The 14861-nt window shown below is 59.2% G+C and overlaps 1 protein-coding gene across 1 annotated transcript in view; it reads left to right on the top strand.

Annotated features, from left to right (window-relative positions):
* MYH14 (myosin heavy chain 14) overlaps positions 1–12316 on the top strand; it is a 77429-nt gene extending 65113 nt beyond the window's left edge. The window contains exons 32-41 of the mRNA XM_075536194.1: positions 771–983; positions 2096–2308; positions 3505–3666; positions 4684–4812; positions 5322–5410; positions 5502–5625; positions 7628–7836; positions 9080–9188; positions 10848–11020; positions 11419–12316. Of these exons, the coding sequence (XP_075392309.1) occupies positions 771–983; positions 2096–2308; positions 3505–3666; positions 4684–4812; positions 5322–5410; positions 5502–5625; positions 7628–7836; positions 9080–9188; positions 10848–11020; positions 11419–11572 (1575 nt within the window). The 3' untranslated portion in view covers positions 11573–12316. The remainder of the gene's footprint in view (positions 1–770; positions 984–2095; positions 2309–3504; positions 3667–4683; positions 4813–5321; positions 5411–5501; positions 5626–7627; positions 7837–9079; positions 9189–10847; positions 11021–11418) is intronic.
* The last annotated feature ends 2545 nt before the right edge of the window (positions 12317–14861 follow it).

Genomic DNA, 14861 nt, shown 5'->3' with positions numbered 1-14861 from the left:
CTGGGTGACGGGGTAGGATAAACATTGGGTCACTCCCAAGGTTGGAGGGGGTTCAAATCCACAGCTCCATGGGGAAAAGATGAGGTTATCCGCCCCTGCAAAGGTTGACAGCCGCCAACACCCCACGGAAGGCTGTCCAGGTCGGCCCTGCAGCGGCGAGGGCTTCTGTAGATCTGCCTCTATTGACCTGGCTTTCTCCGGACGGGAGTCCTGGTCTCTTGCTGTGTCACCACGGCTGGCCGTTGTCACTGGTTGCCAATCATGGTGTCTGCAGGGGTGGGGGGTGGGGGGGAGAAGAACGGTGAAAAACAAAAGCACGTTTTTGAGATGCGTGCCTCTCAAAGAGGAGGACGCACTGTTTGAACGAGAAGCCTGAGGAGCCTTCCCACCGGTCAGCGCTCCGTGGGCATCCCCCAGTGCTGAGCCCACCCAGCACTTCCACGAGGCCCAAAATCTGCCTGCAAAGATTTCAGCCGGGAACATCCTCCCTCCCCTCCAGAGCAGCTGGGCTTTGTTACAGGGGTGGGTGGGTGTGGGGGAGGCTGGTGGGAGGCAGGTCAGCTCAAAAGCAGCAGAGTGGGAGGCCCCTGAGTCTGAGAGTCAGAAGTAGAGCTGGATGGGGACAGACTTCACTCCCCTCCCTTCTCTTGCGTCTACCTGTCCATCTGTCCGTCCCTCCGTCTGTCTCTGGTGGCTTCCTTTTTCCCATCCCCTTGAACGGGCCTTTCAACTAACCCCTGTCTCCCTCTCCCGGTGCCTCACCTCGGCAGCTGCTGGCGGAGGAGAAGGCCGCTGTGCTCCGGGCGGTGGAGGAGCGAGAGCGGGTGGAGGCCGAGGGCCGGGAGCGTGAGGCCCGGGCCCTGGCCCAGACGCAGGCCCTGGCGGAGGAGCAGGAGGCCCGGGAGGAGGTGGAGCGGCAGAACCGGGCCCTGCGGGCGGAGATGGAGGCCCTGCTGAGCAGCAAGGATGATGTCGGCAAGAGCGTGAGTGGAGGGTCAGGCGCCCCGCCGGCCAGCGGCCCACCCTTGGGTGCCCCATGAGTCACAGCCTTGAGCAGCACCCCCTCCCCCGGTGGGTGTTCTGTTCTGCACACGTTGAGGTCTCCCTGAGCCCGAATCCCATACACCAGCAGCAAGAACGTGAGTGTGAGTAGGGACACATGCATGCTCACACACAGAGCACGAAGAATGCCGTCCATCAAAGTTGTGTACACACACACACACACACACACACACACACACACACACATGGACCAACAAGGAATCTGCACCCCAACCACATGCACAGAGCATGAGTAGAATGCTCCCTTAGACCCGCACGTGTTCACGTGGACGCAGCACACGGGAGCCACTCCCCAGACCGGTGTGCTCACGTGGGCGGGCACAGTGTGAAGAGACTCCTCACCGAGGCCCATGTGTTCACGTCGGCGGAGCAGGGGTAACCCGCTCCCCAGACACATTCGTGTGCATGCTAACCATGAAGAGACTGCTCCATCACACATGTGTGATCATGCGGGCAGCAGTGTGTCTGGGGCTTGCATTTACTCCTCCCTGAAAGGCCTGGGACCCCACCCCCCCAGGCTTTGGGCAAAGCAGCAGTGAGTGGATGTGGCTCGATGCTCTCTGTGGGGTCCGGCACAGGCTCCCCGGTCCTCAGTCGAGCTCCGTGCACCTCAGCCAGTTTCACACACGATTCCTGAACAAGCCCCAGGGACGTGAGCTCACAGGACCCCGCTTACAAAGCCCACTCCCCAATACAACAATGGATCCCCGGGCACGACAGCGGGGGGGTGGGATGAGTTGTTGAATTCCCAGCCGACCATCTGCTCTGTAGACTGTCCCTGAGTCACAACAGGAAGTTCCGTGAAATCGACCAAAGTCCACGCGGAGAGGGCCCATGTGTGCAGCAGTTGGCCACCCTCACAGACCCCAGAACTGGGGTCTCAACAGACTAGTAGATGGCACCTTTCCCCCTCCTCCATCAACAGAGGAACCTGGCCAGGGACCCTGGCTGACTGGTAGGGGGTGGGACAGGCTAGTGCCCCATGGGTGGGCCCTGGTGTGCTCAGTCTCATTGCCCCCCCCTCCCCCGCCAGGTGCATGAGCTGGAGCGAGCCCGCCGGGTGGCCGAACAGGCAGCCAGCGACCTGCGGACCCAGGTGACAGAGCTGGAGGACGAGCTGACAGCAGCCGAGGACGCCAAGCTGCGGCTAGAGGTGACGGTGCAGGCCCTTAAGGCCCAGCACGAGCGGGACCTGCAGGGCCGAGATGAGACTGGTGAAGAGAGACGCCGTCAGCTGGCCAAGCAGGTATTGGGGAGGGGTCCCCAGAACCCAGACTCAGCTGGGAAGAGGGCCCGATGTCCCAGCCTCTCCCCCACTCAGTAGCCTTGACCCCAAAGACCCTCCTGCCAGCCAGCCATCTTCCCCCACAAAAACACCTCCCTGGTCCTCCATCTGTGCCACCCTCCCCTGTGCACTTGCTCTGCGTCCCAGCCTCCATTCACCTCTCCACTGACCCAGTCCTGCATTATCCAGCCCCCCTGCCCCACCCAGCCACCCGTGCACAGCCTCGCTCTCATAGCGTCTCTGCTTGTGCAGCTAGACCCAGCCACTGCCCCAGTCACCTCAGCTACCCAGCGCCCCACAAACAGCCTCCCCACCAACTGCATCTCTGCCCCACCTACCCAGCCTCCTGTGCCAGTGCAGGCTCTCCACCAACCGTCTTTTAACTTGCGTTGCCTCCCCAATCCAGCCACCCCACTTTGCCCCAGCGAGACAGCTTCTTGCCATGTCCCACTTCCCCCAGCCAGCCACCATGCCCTCCTCTGCCCTCCACCCCAGCCACTGAGACACCACTCCAACCACCTAGCCACCGGGCGTCTCTCCCTGCGCCCAGCTCGCCCCTGCTCATGGGTATGCGGGGACCAGCTGCCCTGCCCTCCCTGCCGCTACCCCACAGCTTCTTCACCCTTACTCCAATGAGGCTGGGGGCCAGGAGGCCGGGGAGGGGGCGCTGGGTACTCTTCAGCTGCCCTGTCCCACCGCACAGCCCAGGATGCATGCCTGTGGCGTTGTCTTGGCAAGTTGGGGGCTGCAGGAAGCTCAAGGGCCCCCCTGCAGCTGTGTGGATAGTCTGGAGGGGGCACGAGGGCATGGGCCTGGAGGGGTGAGGTGGGGACCTGAGCTGGGGCATGGGCATGGGGCCTGCGGGTGGACTGCTATGCCCCTAGTATGCAGAGGACCCAGGGGCCCTGGGGCACAGTGGGTTATGCTTGGGCTAACGCTAACCTTAAGGCTAGCGGTTTGAAAACACCCGTTGGCCGCTCTGCTCCAGTGGAGAGGAGCAATCTGGGAACCCCCAGGGGCAGTTCTATGCCGCCCCATGGGGTCGCTGTCAACTCCTTGGCAGTGAGTTGGGGTTTCTTTTGGCGGGCTTGTAGAGGTCGCCTGGGCGTCCTGTCCCCTGACCCGGCCTCTCCTGTACGCCCCCCACCCCTCCCCAGCTGAGGGACGCCGAGCTGGAGCGGGATGAGGAGCGGAAGCAGAGGGCGTTGGCGGTGGCCGCCCGCAAGAAGCTGGAAGCGGAGCTGGAGGAACTGAAGGCTCAGACAGCGGCCGCAGGGCAGGGCAGGGAGGAGGCGGTGAAGCAGCTCCGCAAGATGCAGGTGAGGGCTCCGCCCTGCCCCGCCCCAACTCCTCCCCAGCCCCGCCCCCGATCCGCCCCTGCCCCGCCTCGGGCAGCATCTCCACTGGGCTCCCACCTGTGTGAGCACCCGTGGCCCGCGGGCTGCCATCGAGTGGGCTCCGACTCACAGCGGCCCCGCGTGCAAGGGAACAAACCACCGCCCGGCCCTGCGCCGCCCTCCCCGTCGGTTGCAGCCTCTGCATCCATCCATCTCCTCCCTCGAGGGCCGCCTCCCTCTTTCGCTGCGTCCCCACTTTACCTGGCATGATGTCCTTCTGCAGGGACCGCTCTCTCCTCTCTAGGCAACGGGTCCAAAGTCTATGGGGCCACGCGTGCCGTTCTTGCCTCGAGGGGGGCGCTCTGGGCACACCTCACCCAAGAGAGATTTGCCTGCCCTTTCGGCAGCCCTGGGCGCTTTCCGTGTGTGGGCGCTTAAAGCAACACACGGTGCTGGGTGTATTGCGACTGAGCAACCCTGGTTTGGAAAGAGCTCTCCGGCCCAGGAAGAAATACTGCCGGCTTCCCCCACCCCACCCCACCCCGCAAAAAGGGACACCCACCAAATACTAATTAAAACCATTAGTTCCATCAACAGCCAGGGAGGAAGCAGAGAAGTCAGTTGCCTGTGGGTCTCTGTGCCTTGGCCTCGCTGCCTCAGTTTCCCCATCTGTAAGCCAGGATTGATCAAAGTCCTCACCCCCAGGGGTTGGGAGTCTACAGGGAGCAAATTGGGAGCCAGTGCATGTAGAGGGGAGGGGTCTGCAGGAAGTTGGCGGGGAGATGGGGATGAAAAGGTACGAGAATTTCCCCTGCGAACTTTTTGATGCCCTACCCCCACTTGCCCTCAGAGAATAGGGCTCCGCCAGGACCTGCCCAGGTGGCTTGAACCTTGGTGCCTAACTCTGCAGGGCAGGTGCAAATGTTGAGATGGTGGGGCGGGGGGCGGGGGGGCACCTCCCAATGAGGCCAGTCTGGCTGAGCCTGTCCCCCACCCCAGGTCCAGATGAAGGAACTGTGGCGGGAGGTGGAGGAGTACCGCACCTCTCTGGAGGAGCTCTTTGCCCAGAACAAGGAAAGCGACAAGCGCCTCAAGGGGCTGGAGGCCGAGGTGCTGAGGCTGCAGGAGGTGAGATGGGGCCGGTGGGCGGGGCCATGGGCATGGGCGGGGCCCACCGCAGACTGCCTCCAATAGCAGCCAAGGGATGCGGCCAAAGGACCTCCAATACCACCTCAAGGGATGGGTGGTAGGTGGGTCCAACCACACTACCTCGGTGCCAGCCTAGGGGCGTGGCTAAACACTGGCCCCAAAGACTGTCCAAGGGGTGGGAATTTTGTCCTGGGAGGCACCCCCCTCAGGCAATCCATGAGGGCTGTGAGCCAGGCTTGTAGATGCCCCCCCCCCAGCCCTGGGCATTGGGCCATCGAAAGGCCCTGATGAGGATGAGGGGACTGGGCTGGGCAGCAGGAGCTGGACACAATTGGGCCAAGAGCTCAGGGGACAGAGTTTGAAGATGACCTTCAGGACCCGCGTTAGCACAGGAACAAGGCCACAGCCAAGAGGACTGGGCTTTGAGGGGCAGGGAGGGAGTAAGAATGGCACCTGGCCATTAAACACCCATTTCCACCCCATTACAGGAACTCGCTGCTTCCGACCGTGCCCGGCGTCATGCCCAGCAGGAGCGGGACGAGATGGCGGACGAGATGGCTAGCGGCAACCTAAGCAAGTGAGTGGCTTACAGTAGCCTAGGGCAGGGCCCTACCTGCTGGACCCCTGCCTCACCTCAGCCCCATCCTCCCACCTGCCCGTCTGGCTAGGGCAGCGCTTTTGGAGGAGAAGCGGCAGCTGGAGGTGCGCTTGGGGCAGATGGAGGAGGAGCTGGATGAGGAGCAGAGCAACGCAGAGCTGGTCAACGACCGCTACCACAAGCTGCTCCTGCAGGTGAGCCCACCGGCCGCCCCAGCCACCCCGCCGGGGAACCCAGCCCCCACTCACCCGAAACCACAGCCCCTTATCCAACAGCCTTCGGAAAGGAGGGGATATTTGAGTTGGGTTTTGAAGGTTGACTAGGAGTCTGCAAAAGGGATCAAGAAAGGCCCAATGCACGCACTCACTCATCCACTCGTCTTTCTGGCTCTTCTCAAGGGCCGGATCTGGAGATGAAGTACGTGGGGTCTCTACAGGGAATTATGACGCACACACACCCCTGCCCTGCCTCCCCAATCCTGACGACAGGGAATTCCCTAGGGAAGTCAGACATGGGACCACTAGGGGGCCCCATATGTGCCGAAGAGAACCGCTCCACTTGTGATCATGGAAGCGCCCTGGACCCAGGAGAGTGGGGGGGGGGGGCACCCATCTATTAAGTTCCCGCAAAGATAAACCAAAGAAAAGCAGAAGTTTATTCTGGGCTTCCCTGGATAGATTCGCGGAGTCTAGCAGGGAGTCAGAGAACCTGAGCTCCCCCGGAGGGAGAGGAGAGAAGGGAAAGGGAGAGAAAGAGACGGGATCCTTGAACTCTGGGGCAAACTCCACGGCCCCCATTGGGGGGACCCGAGAAGTCGCACTTATCTGTGGTGGAGATTGAGCTCTAAGCTGGTGGGTGGGGGAGGGAAAGCAATAAAGGGAGGGGGTAGAAACCAGGTGAGCAAGTAAGGAGGGAGGGGAGTGGGTTTGCAGCTGTGGGGGCTCTACTGGGTCACTGTCCATAAGAATTCCGAGGCAGGATGGTGCTTTGATCTTTCCTTTTGGCGCCAGATGGCTCATTGATCCTCTTTGGTCCAATAGGGCCAGGCAGGCTTTTCCTAATGTCCTCCCACCGGTACCTGACCCAACACCGTCTAGAGGAAGAGGAAAGGGTCTTTCTAGAGGAGGCCAAGAGAGCGTTTGGAAGACGGGAGATGTGCCTGGGATTTTAGCTCAGCAGATGGGCAAAAGCACTTCCTCCGGGGGCTTCGGTTCCACCCTTGCAGTTGTTGGCAAGGGCATTGCCATTTGCCCCATCTTGTCATCTGCGTGGCATCGTTACTTGGCATGTTAATCTGAAGCTCTCCTCCTTCCTGAGAATGATGGCGTAGGGGATTTGACAGCCCATCTTTATCACGCCTCCCCCCACTTCCGGTTGAGTTCTGCTTCTGAACTCGGGCGGGAGGGAGGGACCGCTGGGAGACCTGACCTCTGCCTTTTGTGAACACATGAAACCCCTGCCTTGGGCTCCTTTGGCTTTCCACGCGCCACCTTGTGACTTCCTTCAGCCCCGTGTGCTTGTGAGGCCGGGAGGGTTGGAAGTCTGAATCAGCCTGGGGCTGACTCACTTCCCTGCCGTGCCCCCAGCTGTGGACTTCCCGGAAGCTGGGAGAAGCCACAGGGACTCTTAGAAGGAGGCCTGTGTTTACACATTGGCCTTGTAGTAGCCAAGTGCTTTCCCAGGGCTCCCATACCACCCTTATTGGGACCCCCTGGGCCAGGTGGCAAGGCAGTCACCACCTCCCCCTCCACACACACACATAGCGTTCCCCCCTCCCAGACCTGCTGAGTCAGTCTCTGGAGGGAGGGGCCCTGGCACCATCTGCATTCTTGTCACAAGCTCCCCAGGTGATCCCGGTGCAAACAGAAGTGTGAGAACCATTGGAATAGGCTCATTCACAGCCCAAGGTAGAATTTATAGCCTCGAGACCAGTCTGTGAGCGTCTTGTGAATGTATTAAAATAGCCCACAGAGCATCAGCCAAAAGGTTAAAAGGCTGGGGCCATCAGGGCTATGGGCAGCTAGATCAAAGAAAAGTTAGTGGGGGGGGGGGGGCTTGAATCTTCAGTGCCTAGCGGTCCCTGACCTCTGTGTTCCAGGGCCCTGGACCCACTCCATCCTGGGAGGGAGCCGCCTGGGTGTGAAGACCACCCCATCGGAGCTCCAAAACATAGCCTACCTTTCCCTCCGGCTGCAGGTGGAGTCCCTGACCACAGAGCTGTCAGCCGAGCGCAGCTTCTCGGCCAAGGCCGAGAGTGCGCGGCAGCAGCTGGAACGCCAGATCCAGGAGCTCCGGGGGCACCTGGGCGAGGAGGACGCTGGGAACCGAGCTCGCCAGAAGATGACCATCGCTGCCCTGGAGTCCAAGCTGGCCCAAGCTGAGGAGCAACTGGAGCAAGAGTCCAGGTGGGCAGACAGGAGCTGCGTCACCTGCACCTGGCTTGGAAACACCAGAAACTCATTCGAGATAGTGGTGTCTACTGATGGCCCCTTATCAATTGAGAGTGCGGAGACTGCCTTCTCCATTGTGCCACAGAGGGGAGATGGGGTTAGGAAGAGTCCAAGACATGGGTCGGGTTAGTTCAGCGCATCATCTTTTAAGCAAGTGTAGTACCTTTGGGCGGCAAATAACTGGACCACCAGGGAGAGTGTGACAGAAACGTGTCAGGGAGCTGCGGCTGCCTAAGAAGCCATGCTAAAATGTACAAAGCCAAAAAATAAAAATAAAATAAATCAGAGTACATTCTTCTTCCCTGCTCATGAGGCCCTGGGCTGGCCGGCAGGGTCTGCTGCTCAGAGATGGATGAGGCTCACTTAGGTATCTTTGGTCAGCTTAGAGTGACCTAAGTATAGATCTGCTAATGGCCTTACCTGGGCTTCCACCTATCCAAGGCCTTGTCTGGGACAACAAGGCCGGCGACCCTGGCACTGCCCGGGCACTGATCCTCGCATTGGGTCAGCTAGTCCAGAATTGTTCACAAGGCATACCTGGAGACCCAGGGATGCGTGAAAGCGGGTGAGACAGTCCAGGTGTCTTCACCTTCAGAACAGGTGCAATGTCACTGTTGCTGCAGCCCCTTGACCAAAGTGAGTCAGGTGGTCAGCCCAGACCCCAGGCGGCGGGGCAGCCAATCACCCCTCCTGATGGGAGCAGCGGCAAAGCCACATGGCAACAGAAGGGAGAGAACACAGAGTCTCCTGAGTTTGGTTTGTCTTGCTTTGGCCATCAGTCTGTCGCAAAATGGAATTTCCTTTCGCTCACGTGGATCAGTCCAGAGCTTGGCAGCTGGAACAATGTCAGAATTTGAGGTCATGGACTGGTCTTTACCTCACCGTCACAAACCGGCTGCACTCTCTCCAAGCATAAGAACCCCCACATAGCCATATCCCCAAACCCATGGGAGCGTGGGTCTTAGCCTCGGGAAACCTGTTGAAGAGCCAGCAGGCATTAAGGCAGGGTGCAGATACCTGGAAAGGGGACCCTAGCCACCAGTTGTGCCCTGAGGAAACGGAGCCAGCCAGAGGTGGGACAGATTGATTTCAGAGGCCACTCCTTGTGCAGGGCAGCCACTGGACAAGGTCTACCATGAGGGCCAAACGCCTGGGCAGTGCCTACACTGACCGTGTCCCTCGCTGCCCCTCTTCTCAGAGAGCGCATCCTGTCAGGCAAGCTAGTCCGCCGAGCCGAGAAGCGTCTCAAAGAAGTGGTGCTTCAGGTGGAGGAGGAGCGGCGAGTGGCTGACCAACTCCGGGACCAGGTAAGCAATGACCTTCATCAGGGATCTCTGGGGAGAGGGGCGGTCACTGACCGAGAAGTAGCCTGCGCCATCTCTGGAGGTAGTGAGCTCTCCAGCACAGGAGGCAGCAAACAGATGCCAGATCAAAACCAAGGGCAAACAAAATACTTCCACAGGCTGTGGACCTACAGCAGTAGCTGAGCAATGACTTGCTAGTCTGGAATCTAGGCAGGAGCGTAGCTTGAGGTCAATGTGACCACCATGAGGGAAGACTTTAAATTCTACCCTGAGGCTTGACCAGGGCTAAAATGGCAAGATAGATCTTGAAAGGTTGCTCCATGCCCGGTACTGTGCGGAAGGCCTATCTCTTGATGTTTAGACTCCCATCACAGCTCTGTAGGGTCTATACTTTTATTTCCCGTATGTCTGACATAAGGAAACGGAGGGGAAGGGAGGTGAACTCACTGGCTCAAAATTATTTCAATAGGAAGGAGTGGAGCCAGGATCCCAACCCCAGCGCTCTGGCTCCAGAGCCTGCGTCTGTACTTTTTAATTGAGCAGTCACTTCGGCCCAACCACCGTACTAACTGCTTGTTAAACAATATGTGCACGCATCTCTCCATGTACTGTGTCACAAATGGGGAGATGAAAACTTTAGGAGAGAGAATCTTCTCAAAGTAAGTAGATTTCAGAGCCAGATGTGATCAGACACAGCACAGCTGTGGCCTTAAAAGCTCAGCTGCGTTTCAGTCACAATTAGTGCAGAGCCACGACATGCCAGGAGTGTTTGAGTCCAGTGACACAAAGGACTGGGAATGAGAAAGAATCAGCCTCTGCGTTAGTGGGATTCATATTTTCATCATGAGTAAAAACGTAACGTGGAAACTGATTGTGGTAGCAATTGTACAATACTGCTTGATGTAATCGAACGATGGAATGATATGTATGTATTACTTTCAATTAATAAATTTAAGTAAATAAATACAAGAATAAAGAACAGCCCCATTTAAAAAAAGGAATAAGATTGTGACGAGGACTGTGAAAAAATGAGTGAAGGGAGGACGAGGGACCCTCTTCAGCCTGGGAAGCTAGAAGACCGCTCTGAGAAGGTGACACCTGAGCTGAGATTGGAAGGGTGAGAGAAAGCCGGGCAGAGGGAACAGCAGAGTTCAAGACGAGTTTAGAGCAAGAAGCCGACCAAAGTGACTCAAGAGAATGAGATGGGGCGTTGAATTTTAAGAAGCCAGAGCAGCTGTGTCTGCTCCTGAGAGAGAAAGGGTATGGTACAGTCTGGGAGCAGTCTATGGAAAGTTGGTTAGGCTTTATGGGGAGAAGAAAAATGGCCAAGGCCTAGAGTCTTGCTGGTGGGAGCAGGGGAGAGCGCTAAGTGGCCAGGGGAGGGGTTAGCTCTGGCCGGAGAGACCCTCAGCGACCTTGTGGGTGGTGGATCGGGACAGGCTGAGGAGGACCCTTCCTCTCCACGGCCCCACGCAGAGCCACAGGGGAAACCAAGGATTGGGGTCAGCTTGATGGTGCCTGGCACCATCCTTGGTGATACTACTGTGTCTCGGATGACAGATCTGAGCAGAGGACTAAGGACAAGGACAGAGTCGGGGTGCAGGGAGAACCCAGCCAGGAGGCAGGCATTCCTCCCCTTGACACCCCCCCCATCTCCCCAAGCTGGAGAAGGGGAACCTCCGAGTGAAACAGCTGAAGCGGCAACTGGAAGAGGCTGAGGAGGAGGCCTCGCGGGCTCAGGCCGGCCGCCGGCGGCTCCAGCGGGAGCTGGAGGATGTGACCGAGTCCGCTGAGTCCATGAACCGAGAGGTGACCACTCTGAGGAACCGGCTCCGGTACGGCTGCCCCTGAACAAACCCCACCCCGTGAGGGGGGCTGCCCCCTCTTTCCACAGACCCAGGACCACCAGAAGCTGGGGCCCTGGCCTAGTGTCAAGTGGGTGGGGGTGGGGTGTAGGCAGGCCAGGGCTGTGCTGTGTGAGAGCCAGAGCTGAGGTCATGTCTTCCTTCCTATCGCTGTCTTCTTGTCGGTCTTCATCTCTCGCTCTCTGTCCCTCCACATTTGTCTGTCTGGATCGTCGTGTTTCCCGCATTCTCCCATGCTCCTCCCATCGCGGTGTCCCTCTGTGTCTTTCTTCCCATCTCTTTTACCTTCGCCCATTTTGTTCTTCCTCCTCCGCCGCCATGACCCAGCCATATCTAATCTGCCTTCTGGTCTCTCTTCCTCCCCACAGGCGTGGACCCCTCACTTACACCACCCGCACCGTGAGACAGGTCTTCCGCCTGGAGGAGGGCGTGGCCTCGGATGAAGAGGTGGAGGAGGCGGAGCCAGGGGCTGGGGCCCCACCCCAGGAGCCTGATGGGCCCTTGCAGGCCCCACCCCAGTGAACTCACCAGCCACGCTAACTGGATGGCCTGGAGCCCCTACCTCCCTGCGGGCTCCTTCCCAAGCGCTCTCTCCCCAGACCAGCCCTCTGGCTTTTTGCACTTGGGAGCAAGTACCCCGCTCCAGCACAGCAGCTCTTCTGAACCCCACCCCGGGTCCCCAAGACCCTCTTCAGCTGACTCCCAAAGCTAGAGGAGCAGGGTGGGGCAGGGATGCAAGGACTGGGAACCAGCGCGCCTCAGGACATCCGGGTGACGGCCTTCCTCTAGTTGTTCACAGTGGGCACTAGGAGCGGTGACACGAGCTCCCTGCCCCCTCACCAGCCGGCTGACACTGTGCTTAGCTGCTAACATTGCTTTGTTTCGAACAAAGAGCTGTTAGTTCGAATGCACTGGCAGGTCACAGCGAGAACAAGGTCAGGAAGATTTGTCCCCAGAGATTTAGAGGTTCGAAAACCCTAGGGGGCAGCTTCCTCCACCTTTACAGGGTGACTGAGTCAGAATTCACTCTCAGGCCAACAGTCGCCTCTGCCTGGCTGTCTTACACGGCTCAGCACTGCTAAGCTGAAGACTGACGGTTTGAATCTGCCCAGGGCACCCAGGGTGAACGTCCCGACTGTGTGCCCCCTAGGGGAACCCAAGGGGACACTGCCACTTGGTCATTTCCTCTGTGAGTCAGAAACAACCATCCCCCTCCTTTTCCCACCCCTTCCTGGAGTCGCTACCCCCATCTTTCTGCGTGATGAAGCTAGGAGTCCTTTCAGCCCCGCTCGGGCTCTGGCTGGAATAAATATCCCCCTCAGCTGGCCCCTCCTGTGTGGCTGTGATTATTCTCAAAGGGGGTTCTCAGGTGGGGTGAAGGGCTGCCAAGTGTGAGGGAGTTGGGGGCAGGGGCTGTGTCTGGGAACCCTGCTGGCTGGGAAAGAAGGCGTTTACCGTTGATTACCACACAGAACAAGCTCACATAGAGAAGGCGACTTGGAGACTCATCAGAGGTTTTGGAAAAGACACATCATGCCCCAGATACAGGTGTAGAGAGATGGTCAACTTGATCCTATCCCCCGACTCCACCCCCAAGGAAAAAGCCCCTCCTTTTTAAAGACGAGGGTGTGGGCAGGTCCCTGGTTCCAAGACTCCCTGTCAGTGAGATCCTGCGCGTTTGTGGAGCACGCCCTGCGTTAGCGCTGCGCTACCCGCAGGAGGTGCCAACCGCCGAATCTCCATTAAGCAACCATTCGCTGCATGAATAAGACCACCCACCCAGCTCGCCGCCAGTTGAGAGCGGTGGAAGGCGACCCCGGGAAGCGGAGTGACCCGTCCAACACCCATCTCCCAACACCCAGAGCCAGGGTTTCAACTCCACGGTCAAGAGTGCGCGAGTGGAGACGGAGGCACAGGGAAACCGGGCAGGTGTCCACAATTAAGTCGTTAACGACCTGGTGAGGAACCCCGGTGGCTGACCTCAAGGTCAGCAGTTGGAAACCACCAGCTGCTCCTAGGGGGAGAGTCGGAGAGGTCCACTCGCCTTAGAAAGTTAGTCTCAAGCCGACGGGGCGGCTCTACCCGGTAGGATCTCGAGTCAGAATCAACTCGATGGTAACGAGTGATCCTGTGACCTAGTTAAACACTCAGCTAACTGACAGGTCATTGGTTCAAGACCCAACCCTGACCATCGGCGTCCACGTGGGCTTCAATCCGGGAAGGAAGCCCTGTGGGGCAGCTGTTTTCTGGACCCAAGGGTCCATGATGGGATCAGATGGAAAGAACACAGTGGGAGGAGTCCTTTGGGGCCCTCAGCCTGAGCCTGGGGTCACGCTGCCCCCCACCCCCACCCGGAAGACTCAGTCTCGGGTCCCCGTAGCAATCTCCGGCCTTTTGACCACCAGGGCAAACAAGGCAGGCACTGGTTCCCCAATAATACGGGTTGGGGGGGAATCAACCAAGGTGACCCCACACCAAGGAAGGCTTGACCTCTGTCCACCCCCATCAGGAGCCCCCCAGCCCCCGCCGACGTAAGAAGGCCATTTTTAAATGAAAAGGAAATTTTTATTTTGGTGGTGAGAGGGCGGGAGGGGAAGGGGCATGACACTTTTTCTTTGGGGAGGGGAGGTGACATGCTGTAGCTTCTGCATTGGGCGGCTCATGCACCCAGGGTGGGCGTGGGGAAGGCCTGGGGGAGGGCTCAGCACGGCCCCTCCCTCCCTGCCCTGGGGGTGGGCTGAGAAGACCCGCCTTTAGCACCAGAGTTGGACGATTTGCAGACCTCCCCCCCTCCGCCCTCACTGACTCCGGACCCCGCCCCCATCCCTGAGAGCGCCCCCCCCCTTAGCCAGTTCCTCTCCCCGCCCCACGACAGGCCAGGGCCCGCCCCGCCCACATTTGAGTGGGAGACTTATTGCTGTGTGTTGGGAAAGGGGGGCCGCTGAGCTCAGAAAGACACCCCCCGCCCCACTATTCATTCCTCCCCAATCGCCCGGCCCCCTGCCCCGTGTCCGTGCGTTCCCGGAGCGCAGGAGGGGCGCGACATGCGTGTGGAGGCGCGTCATGCAGCGCATGCGTGTAGTTGCGGGCACCCTGGCGGCCCGAGGGGGGGCAAAGGGAAGCGGGACTTTGTCCGTCCCTGTAGCTTGTTCTCCCTCTCTCTCTCCCTCCCCGAATCCCACACTGTTGATTTGCGGGATGTGGGGGGCTTAGTGGATATGGAAGGGGTGTAGAATGACGGTGGTTCTTTTTCAAAAGCAGAACTAAAAAGCTGGGTGTGTGTGGTGGGTTGGGGGCACTTGGCAAGAGGTCCATACCCTTTGTGAAACACCCTCACTACCCTTTCCCCGCCCCCTCCGGTTCTCCTGAGGATCTGGGGTATTGTTTGTTTTTGAAGTAGCTGAACCCTTTGGCAACAGAACCAGCCCCCCACCCCCATACCCTGGTGCCCCTAGCCCTTGGCCCCGCCCCCACCCCACACCCCTTATTCACCAGGGCTTAGGTGGGGGGGAGGAGAGAAAAATGGGGAGGGGGCTCAAAAATGCCCCTTGCATAGGAATGGTTGCATTTAAGAATCGTGCTCAGCGACAACCCCAGCCCTCCGGGATTAGGGGTTCCTGAGGCCGGGGGAGCAGGAGGCTGCGAATTCGGTGGGACCCTCCTCGCCCTCCAAAGGAGGGCTCGCTAAGGATTCTGGGACTGGGACCCACAGGTCTCTGGGCTTGGGAAGGGAGCGCATCTTTGAGCGGGGGTGGGAGGGGGCAGGACCGGGGACGGGGTCAGCCTGGTGGGGCGGTCACAAGCCCTCCAA

Source organism: Tenrec ecaudatus, chromosome 18, assembly GCF_050624435.1.
Source record: "Tenrec ecaudatus isolate mTenEca1 chromosome 18, mTenEca1.hap1, whole genome shotgun sequence".
Taxonomy (NCBI): Eukaryota; Metazoa; Chordata; class Mammalia; order Afrosoricida; family Tenrecidae; genus Tenrec; species Tenrec ecaudatus.
Note: the sequence above shows the minus strand (reverse complement) of the source record. Positions and strands in the feature narration are given on the sequence as shown.